General features: G+C 47.7%; 1 protein-coding gene across 1 annotated transcript; it reads left to right on the top strand.

Annotated features, from left to right (window-relative positions):
- Positions 1 to 468: 468 nt before the first annotated feature.
- LOC118156646 (DNA-directed RNA polymerase I subunit RPA49-like) lies at positions 469 to 8,754 on the top strand (the record flags this gene model as incomplete). Its single annotated transcript, XM_035310805.1, has 7 exons — positions 469 to 565; positions 1,178 to 1,283; positions 2,714 to 2,899; positions 3,693 to 3,826; positions 4,968 to 5,049; positions 5,544 to 5,675; positions 8,393 to 8,754. Coding segments are annotated over 7 exons (897 nt in total), but the record flags the coding sequence as incomplete, so codon positions are not given.
- Positions 8,755 to 9,421: the final 667 nt, after the last annotated feature.

The following is a 9,421-nucleotide window of genomic DNA, read 5'->3' as shown; positions in this document are numbered from 1 at the left end:
ATGTTATCTTTGTGAATAATTTATTGCTTATTGCTCAGTTAGGACTTGGGCTCAGAGCGACTTGTAGTAAGCAGAGAAGCACACAGGGAACACAAGTTTTGGAAGCACCGTGGAACCAAGGATTAAACCAACCAAACCAGACAAGACAGAAGAAAGTAGTAACTAGCAGTCAGGCACCTGCAATTGGTCTGTGCATTTGGAAGCTAAGCCAGTTGATTTAAGACGTTTACATTTACCTAGAACAACAATTCTTTTATATATATATACCTCTGTGCACGTAGAGAAAACACGTACATCTATACGTGTATTGCTTCAAGGTAACTTCTTTTTTGAGTGAAATTCTGAATTTTCTTGGAAAACTGGTATTTGCAATGCAGAAGAACTGGCAGGAGATGTGTAATAGCTGTGGCTCTGCACCATGCCGTGTTAAAACATCGCTTCCACTGGACTGTCTCTTGCTAATGATTCTTTCTCCCCAGATATTTTGTTGGTGTGTTAAACAAGGGCTCTGGGCAAATGGAAGTCTACAATGCTGAAATATTCAACATGCAGCCCTTGCTGTCAGGTAGGAAGATGCTGTATTTCACCCTAGCACCACAGTCACAGCCACCTAGAAATAGGTATACATTCTGCTATGGATTGCAGGGAAGCCTGGAAATGGCCAGGTCAAGGGACTGAATCAATGAAAAAGAAAACAGCTTTTCTTCAGCAGAACTGCTTGTTATTACTGAAGCCAGGAGGATAACCCAAGGAATATGGTGTTCAGGGATCTATTTTCTGCACAACAGGACATGACTATTGCTTCAGTCTATGCATTATGCTCATAGACTTTGTAGCAAAAATTGGACTGCCTTTCCCTCTTTGTTCCAGGTACATACTCATTCATTGTGTTCCGTAATCGACAAAGTCCCACAGAATTCTTAGTCTGGTCTTTTATTAATGGATTAGAGCTCAAGGAGTGCCAAACACGTGTTTTCCCAGCTGCTGCACACCAAGCGTACTAATTTTTGTTCTTTTATAGATAATGTACTACCTGATGACACCAGGGATTACCAGAATAAATCCTTCAGGGAGAAGGTACAGTTGCTTGGTCCCGAGGCAAGTCTGGCTGGCCTGTAGTTCCCTGGGCCTTCCTTTTTCCCTTTTTAAAATGGGGGTTATGTTTCCCCTCTTCCAGTTGGTGAGAACTTCACCAGATTGCCACAACTTCTCAGATATGACGGACAGTGCCTTAGCAGCTACATCCACCAGTTCCCTCAGGACCTGCAGATGCATCTCCTCAGGTCCCCTGGACTTGTGCACCTTCAGGTTCCTCAGCTGGTCTTGAACCTGATCTTCTACAGTGGGCAGTTCTTCATTCTCCCAGTCCCTGACCTGGCTTTCCGAGATCTGAACTATGTGGCTGGAGCTCTTGTCACTGAAGACTGAGGACAAAAAGTTGTTGAGTACCTCAACTTCATCCATATCCCAGGTAGCCAGGTCTCTCGTTTCCTCCTGAAGAAGGCCCACAATTTCCACAGTCATCCTTTCATCACTGACGTACCTACAGAAGCCTTTCCTGCCCTTGATGTCCATGGCCAAATTTAATTCTAACAGGGCGTTGGCTTTCCCCACCTTATCTCTGGCTGCTTCGACAGTGTGTGTGTATCCCTCCCAGGCTACCTGTCCTTGCTTCCACCCTCTGTTGGCCTCCTTTTTCTGCTTGAGTTTGGCCAGGAGCTCTTTGTTCGTCCATGCCGGCCTCCTGGCGTTTTTGCCCGACTTCCTCTTTGTTGGGGTTCATCACTACTGAGTTTGGAGGAGGTGAATATCCTCGGATATCAAACATCTTTCCAGGGCTTTGTCCCATGTTACTCTACCAAGCAGATCCCTGAAGAGGGCAAAGTCTGCTCTCCCAAAGTCCAGGGTAGCGAGCTTGCTGTGCTCCCTACTTGCTGCCCTCCGAATGCAGAACCACACGGTCACAGCGGTCAAGCTTCCCTTGAGCTTCACGTTTCCCACCAGCCCTTCTTGTTGGTAAGAATGAGGTCCAGCATAGCACCTCTCCACGTTGGCTCCTCTATCTCATGGAGAAGGAAGCTGTCATCAGTGCATTCCAGGAACCTCCTGGATTGTCTGTGCCCTGTTGTGCCGTCCCTCCAACAGTTATCAGGGTGGTTGAAGTCTCCCACGAGGAGCCTGTGTCCTTCCATCCTAGCGCTCCAGGCATGGGAGGCATCCCACCACGTCTCCATAATGCCGGTGCCAAAGCCCTGCAGGCGTGCGTACATCTCTAACTCTTGTTCATTCCCCATGCTACGTGTGTTAGCACAGAGACATGTGAGTTGGGCCCCCGATGAAGCTGACCTACTGGCTGCCCTGGCTGCACTTCCTTTGTGCTGCTCTTAGGTGCTCTCCTGCTGACCTGTGACCTTCTCCAGGCTCTGGGCATCAAACAGAAAGCCGAGAGAGCAGGGGCATCCTGCATTGGCACTTAGGGCATGCAAGTTCTGTATCTTTCCTCCGTCCTACAACCAGGAGGATGCCATGCCTCCATGCACTTCAGCTAAGAGCAGTAATGAGGTCAGAAACGTAGGAGAAATGATCTGTGAAGGAGCCACAGCCCTTTAGAGACTTCTACTGGTCAGCTTCCAAGTCTGGCTAGTACATCCTGCTTATTTATAATTTCCTCCCCCATTTTCCTTCCCCACATATTTCTACTGCAAGAGTGAAGAGAGAATATCTTATTATGGACCGTTCTTACCAGACAGGAGAGAAGGTATTCATGTTCTTTACTTCAAAATTTCTTTAAAATCCTTCCAGTCCTGTCGCCAGCAGAGTTTGAAGCATTGAAGGTTCCAGCCGCAGCCTTTGTTAACATCACTCCAGAAGAAATCACCAAGAAAACAGAAGAGAAAAGGTAATACTGCTGCAAGCAGCCTTGTAATAGTTACGGGTGGCCTTGTGAAGTTGTAGTTCTTCTGAGGTGCAGGATGGCAGCTGCTACCAGCTGCCCACCACGGGACCAGCTGCCCAGTATGGGTATTGACTGGCTGATCTTTCCAGTCCAGAGGGAGGACACGTAATCCAAACGTGCAGCTCCACGCCTCTGGGGAGAATGGAGGGAGCTGTACTGGAGAGGAGGTGGTGTGCACCGCAGTGTGGCTGCCCTTTTGGGAACTGGTGACAGAAGAAGAGAGGGGATAAATCCAGAGTGGGAACTGGAGGCAAGGTCATCCAGAAAGGACCACGGAGCTGTGCTGAGAATGGTACGCCTGTGGCCCGGCACTGTCCCCAGCAAGTCGTTACTGTCTTGGTGTGGAAGTTGCTGTGGCTTGGCAAATTGACATGGACGTGCACTCGGTGCGTTAAGTCCTGGTGCTGAGCCGCTGGAGTAAGCAAACAAACTTCCCTGTGCTTCCCATCTGCCCGTGCCTAAGTAAAAGTGTGTCTGTGCCCCACGGGGAGCCCGCAGATCCTACAGTACAGGGGCCTGCACAGTGGCTGCACACAGAAAAGGCCTGGCTGAAAGTAGTGGGCAAGGCAGATGTACTCACAGAGCAGCCTTGTGAGCTTCTGTTTGTCAGTGCTCTGGGACATCTTCCTACCTAAACCAGCTGTGCATTGCAGCCGAGGGGTTGCTGTGTCCTGTTCTGATAAGTAAGGTAGTCTCTGGTTCTGTGATCCTCACGCTCCCTCTCTTCCTTCTTCAGCCATTGCTCCTTTGTCTTAGAGGAGCTGAAGTTCCTGCCTGTTGATGAGAAGAGCCGGGATCACAAAGCCCGATGCCTGTGGTTCCTGGACGTCCTTATTAAGTTCAGCTTCCTGAAAGTCATCAAGAAGAAGCGTAAGACAGTTTTCAGCTCTTTGCCTTTTCAGCTACCTGCTGGAACCTGGTTTGCAATGACTGCAGTAGAAAGCAGTACAGCTGCCCAGCGTTAGCTGTTCGATAAACAGCCACTTGTAGCTGTTGTAGTTCCACCTATGACAGGGTGAGGTCGAGGATCTTCATGTTGTTGTGCGGTATTAGGTCTGCACCCACTGGAAGATGGATGTCTAATCCTTTTCAGTCCCTTTCTAACAGTCACACATCAGAGTGGCACCATGAGATGCTCTTTGTAGGAGATCAGGCCGCTTAGATTGGAATTTGAGATTCGTTTTTGTTTACTGGTAGGTTATGGTTTCTGTACTTACAGACATGTTTTATCTTTTCAGGCTTTACTCTGGGAGTAGGGAAGCTGGAAATTGTCAGCTCTTTCCCTCTTCTAGCCTCTACATTCCAGATGCAAGAGGCGTACAGTACACAATACATACTTTATCTGTTCTGTTCTCTGTCTCTGTTCTCTGGAGTGTCAGGGTTTTCATTATCCTCCCCTTAACAGCTCAGTGTGTGAATCCCAGTAAAATGGCAGGAACTACTTTTTTCAAAAACACCACACTGATTCTCAGTCTCAGTCCTGAAAACTCCAGCGGTAGCATTTTCAGTGGCAGGGGAATGATATATGAGGAACGCGTAAGCCTGTCTGTGGAGATCTTCCTGCATAGCTGGAGACAAAGGAGTCATCCTGTAGGAGTTAGCTGAGGAGGCTAGAAATGGATGTTGAAAGCGACTAGCTTGGTGCTAATAGGAGTTTGTTAATGTGGTTTCAGTCTTAATCATCTACCTGACAGGACTACCTATTGAGAGACAGGAATCCATTAAAAGAAAGGTTGGGTAGTTGCACCTGGACGTGTGTATTTTAATCTGTCTGGTATTGAGGTGGGACATCCCACTGGCAGTGAACAACAAAAGCTGATAGGAGCCCCACTCTTAGCTGAAAATTGCTTACACCCAGAAATCAAGAATGCAGGTTCCTTTTAGCTTCTCTGCGTTCCGGGGTAGAGGTGATGAATGCTGTAGTAAGGAACGTGCTGTTACGACGGTTGATTGACATTGTGAGGAAGAGTACGTGCCTCTTGTTTCACTGCAAAAGCCCTTTCTATCCTAGATCCAATGGGTCCTGAATGTCCACACATCATTAGCAGGAAACTCATGAAGAACTTCACCTCACTGACCTACAACAATGGCAGGTAAGGAACTTTGCTTGGATGTTCTTGAGGTTGAGCTATAGCAGAATTCAGCTTGAAGGGCCATGGTGTCATTAACAGGAAATCTACCAAAATGGAAGACAGCAGAAGCTTCTTGAGTAGCACGCCGGACTGTGTAGAATACTGTTTTATGACATACCCTCAGAGCAGCTTCTCTTTGCTTTCCTCTTTCAAGGGATCAGAGTGCCAGAGAGACAGAAGTGTCATTAGTTGGTGATTTTGTCAAGGCCATAAAGCAATAAACAATTCCAGAGGCCTTTGCTTCTGAACAGAAATGTAAGCAGCTTGTGAGAAGGACAAAGAAGTCTGCGAGGTCCCTGTGAACAGGGATATTTGTTGCTTAAAGCTCTTTTTTCATGTCTAGGAAAAGTCTGTCATCGCTAGCAGAGGCTCCAACTCTCTCTGTACCTCGTGGGGGTTGTGTTTTGGGTTCACTAACACTCCGTATTTCATGTGTTCTCCCTCTTGCCATTCAGTGTCCAGAATTTAGTCTCTGCATCAATGAAGACTAAAATCACAGCATACGTCATCGCGCTGGCTCTGCACATTAACAAATTCCAAATAGACCTCACCATTCTGCAGAATGACATGAAGCTCCAAGAAAGCAGGTGAGTCCTCATGTTTGTTCACACCTGCTGAGATGCCTGCGGTCCTCATACAAATAGTCCCCCGGGGAAGAGAGCTCTGGAGCCTCTCTTGCACCTGGGTAGTACAGTGCCTGCTGTGAGAACCTTGTGCTGTAATTGGACACTGGAGTGTGTTGAAGCTTTATTTTCAAGCCCTACGACTTGTAAAGGAGGGTGGATGTGCATCTCAAGCTTTGTGATGGTGCTTACCGCAGTGCACCCTCAGGTGCATTAAGAGGTTATATTCATCTACATTGCAGGCAGGGAAGCTGAGGTGGGCAGCACCAAATGGCCAGCTGGGGCAGATTCCAGCAGAAAACCTACCCAACTGCTTCCCAGCCCCATTTCTTCCCTGACAAGTCTCATCACTCGTCACTTTCCCATCCCTGATACACCTTCTTTCTGCAGAGTTTCCCTGCTAGGTACCAGTCTGAGTGCAAGCCCAGCTTTGTAGCAGACTGCAACAGGAAGACTTTGAAACAGGTCTTTGTCTCACAGTCAGATAGCAACTTGGTGGTAACGTGGAGTAATCCCATGCTCCTGAAATGTCCTCACTCAGGGGCTGGAACCAAGGAAATTGTTTTGTTCCTGAAATGGTGATAGACTTGGGGACATCTCCTGATGTGCTGGCAGCACTGTGCCTAATGCAGCCCAGAATACCGTTAGCCTTTTGCACTGATGGCACATTCCTGACTCAGGATGGTATCCACCAGGATTCCTAGGCCTCCAAAATCTGCAAAGCTGCTTTCCAGCTGGGTGATCCCCAGCAAGTCCTGATGCCTGGGATTGTTCCTCCCCAGGTGCAGGACTTTGCACTTTCCTTGTTGAACTTGGTGAGATTCTGGTCAGCCCACTTCTCCGGCTTGTCAAAGTCAGCCTGGATCGCAGCACGTCCCTCTGCTGTACCTGCCACTCCTCCCAGTGCCAAGGCAAGGGTAGAGAGCACGAGTGGGTAGAAACAAGCTTGCAGAATAAGCAACTGGGCAAACAGTGCTTGCTGTGTTAGATGTGTTTTGAAGGTTGCTCCCTAGACTTTAGTTTTCCATAGAAAAATAATTATTCCCCTTCCCTTAGCTGCAAGACATGCTTATGCCAGCAGGTGTCAGCCAGAGCCTCCTCCAGCACCTCTGGCTCTGAGAACTCTCCTTACAGGTTGCAGTATCTCTCTGGCCCCTGCAGAATAAACCAGGAATTGATCAGCACTGATCAGCCAGGCTGCTGAGCTTGCTGGGAGATTGCCCAACAAGCAGGCATGAGCTCAACAAGCAGCCTGTTAACGCTGTCCTGGAGTGGGTCAGGTGGCCCTGTCAGGAGCTGTTCAGCCATGCATGTATCTCTGTCGCACCCTGTCCTGTTCTGTGCGTCCTTGTGACTCCTCAGGACCTTTACTGCCTAGCTCAACCACACTGGTCTTTTCTATCAGGATTCTTTAGAGGTGATGCTGCTGTAAAGGAGCTGCAAACGGTCAAAAGCCCTTCGCTACAACAAAAAATGACATTGTAGAGTATCCTGGGCCTTCTTGTTGAGGGACATAATCTCAAGGTCCTAGGAAAACTGAAAGTTACTAGAGCCCTTAGCCACATCTGGGTTTTGCAAGCTGTGTAGTCAGACCTGATGCAGCAACTTCTGTTTTTTTCGACAATTCTGCTCTTTGTTCTTCGATGACTAATAGCGATTTTAACTGGGCTGGCTGATACTTTCCAACTCTCTTTTTTTTTTTTCTTTTTTCTTTTTTTGTAAGCTGTTTTAAAATAAGTTAGGCTTTCTGTTGTTGTTGGTTTTGTTTTTTAATTACAATTTTTCCAAGTTTCTGATCTTAAACACTGTACTGGAGCTGAGAGCACAGGTTGTAGGATGCTAGTGACAAAAAGGTGGGAGAAGCAATCACTTGTTGGAAAAACAGAGATGAGGCACGTGTCCCTGTGACGCTTCACTTAGCTACGGGATGATCCTTGCTTGGAGCGGGAGGTTTGGTTGAAGAACACCTGACATCTCTTCCCATCTGAATCTGTTTGTATTTCAAAGCCATAAAGTCATCTGGGAGGATTCTGGGGCTTGTGTGTTCTCAGGGCACCTGCTGAGGCCAGATCACTTATTTCCTTGCTAGATTCCTCTCAGACAAACTCTGACGAACCTCCAGGTGCTCTGGCTCGTGACTTCTTGACCAAACCCATCACACTACGGATCTCAGCTAAGAACTTTCCTTCCCATGTAGGGGTGCTGAATTTCAGCAATTAAAGGGAGATGCTCTCACTGTGTTAGATTCCCTGCATGGTGCCGTATATGAAAGATGAGTCCAGTGGGAACCTAAGATGGGCTGCCTGCAGCAGCAGCAGCAGCTGTAACATCTCTTCACAGAAAAATGGAGAGCTGCGTTATTTTCCGAGTCAGCTGGCCATCGAGTGCTCTCTGAGGTTGTTGTGCAGTTGGGTAGCATTCCAGCCCCCCCAGCACGGCTCTGCCTGACAATCTTGACATACTTCCAGCCTCTAGTTAGATGATCTTTCACGGTCCCTTCCAATCCCTAATATTCTGTGGTTCTGTCCCCACGGTGGTGTTGAGATGCAGAGCAGACATCCTGCTTGTGGCTGCCTCCTGGCTTCCCTCCCTGAGGTGAAGGGCTGCTCATCTGTTTTGCGGTGTGTGTCCCAGAAGATCTGTCTGCCCCCCTGACATAGTGTTTCGCTGGTGTTTTCCAGGATGATGGACATTGCAAAGGCCATGCGGCTGAAGATCTCCAAGGCAAAAGGACTGCCAGGACTTGAGAATGATCAGAACCACAAGCTTGGCACACTGTCTCTCCCCTTGCCTGCGCAGAAGACATCAGGGAACCAAAGGAAGCGCAAGAAGATGAACTAAAATATCTGAGAGGTCTGAGCAGGTGTGAAAAAGTTCCCTTCAGAACAGTCACCCTGTACATACAGAGTCATGGCGATGCTTCTCTCTGCTGTGTTTGGTTGTCCAGCATTACTGCACGATCTCACTGAAGTCACAGTGTCGGGCTGGAACCGGTGTTCACTTCATTAAACTGCTGATCTTTTCTATTAAAAAAAAAAAAAAAGCTCCAATACTAATAACCCCTTTGTCTTTCTTCCTGTCTTTAAGAAGAGAAAAGGATGTTGGAGGTTCCAGAGCAAGAGGATCCTGGTTGAACTGCAAGTGCTCCACTGACTGCTTACTTCTGGCAACGCAGCGGTCAGCTCATGGCCAGTTTCACTTTTTTGACACAAATGCAGTGTAGAGAGCACAGAAAGAGAGGGAGAAAAAGCAAAGTTGTATTTACTCACAATTTCAGCTCCAAGTGTTTCTCCGGAAGTTTCAGTGTAATTCTGCCTCCACAAAGTGTTAATATATACTGGACAAAGCGTTTCTGCCACTTACACTAACCTAGCTGAAACCAGTCTTTTTTTTTTAATTTCTCTTTAGGGTCTGGTCTTGTGCATATCAGAGCCAGCAGCTCTTGGCCTGGGTATGAAGCACTATTCTGAGATTAGTTTATACTCTTTACCTAGTTCTGGCTCATCGCTGCTGTGTTTCAGATGGTTGATACGTGGCATGAGAAGGGGGGCAGACATAGCTCGTTGTGACAACGCCATGGATTCCTGGACCAAAAATTGACTGCTGTTGCAAAGCTGCTTCTGAATGCTGTGGTAAGCAGAGAAGTAGGAAGAGATGGTTGCCTGACCAACCAGGAAGAGCCTTTCCACAATTCGGAGCCACTCACAGCA

This window comes from Oxyura jamaicensis, chromosome Z (genome assembly GCF_011077185.1).
Source record: "Oxyura jamaicensis isolate SHBP4307 breed ruddy duck chromosome Z, BPBGC_Ojam_1.0, whole genome shotgun sequence".
Classification (NCBI taxonomy): domain Eukaryota; kingdom Metazoa; phylum Chordata; class Aves; order Anseriformes; family Anatidae; genus Oxyura; species Oxyura jamaicensis.
This window is presented reverse-complemented; position numbering and strand designations above follow the sequence as displayed.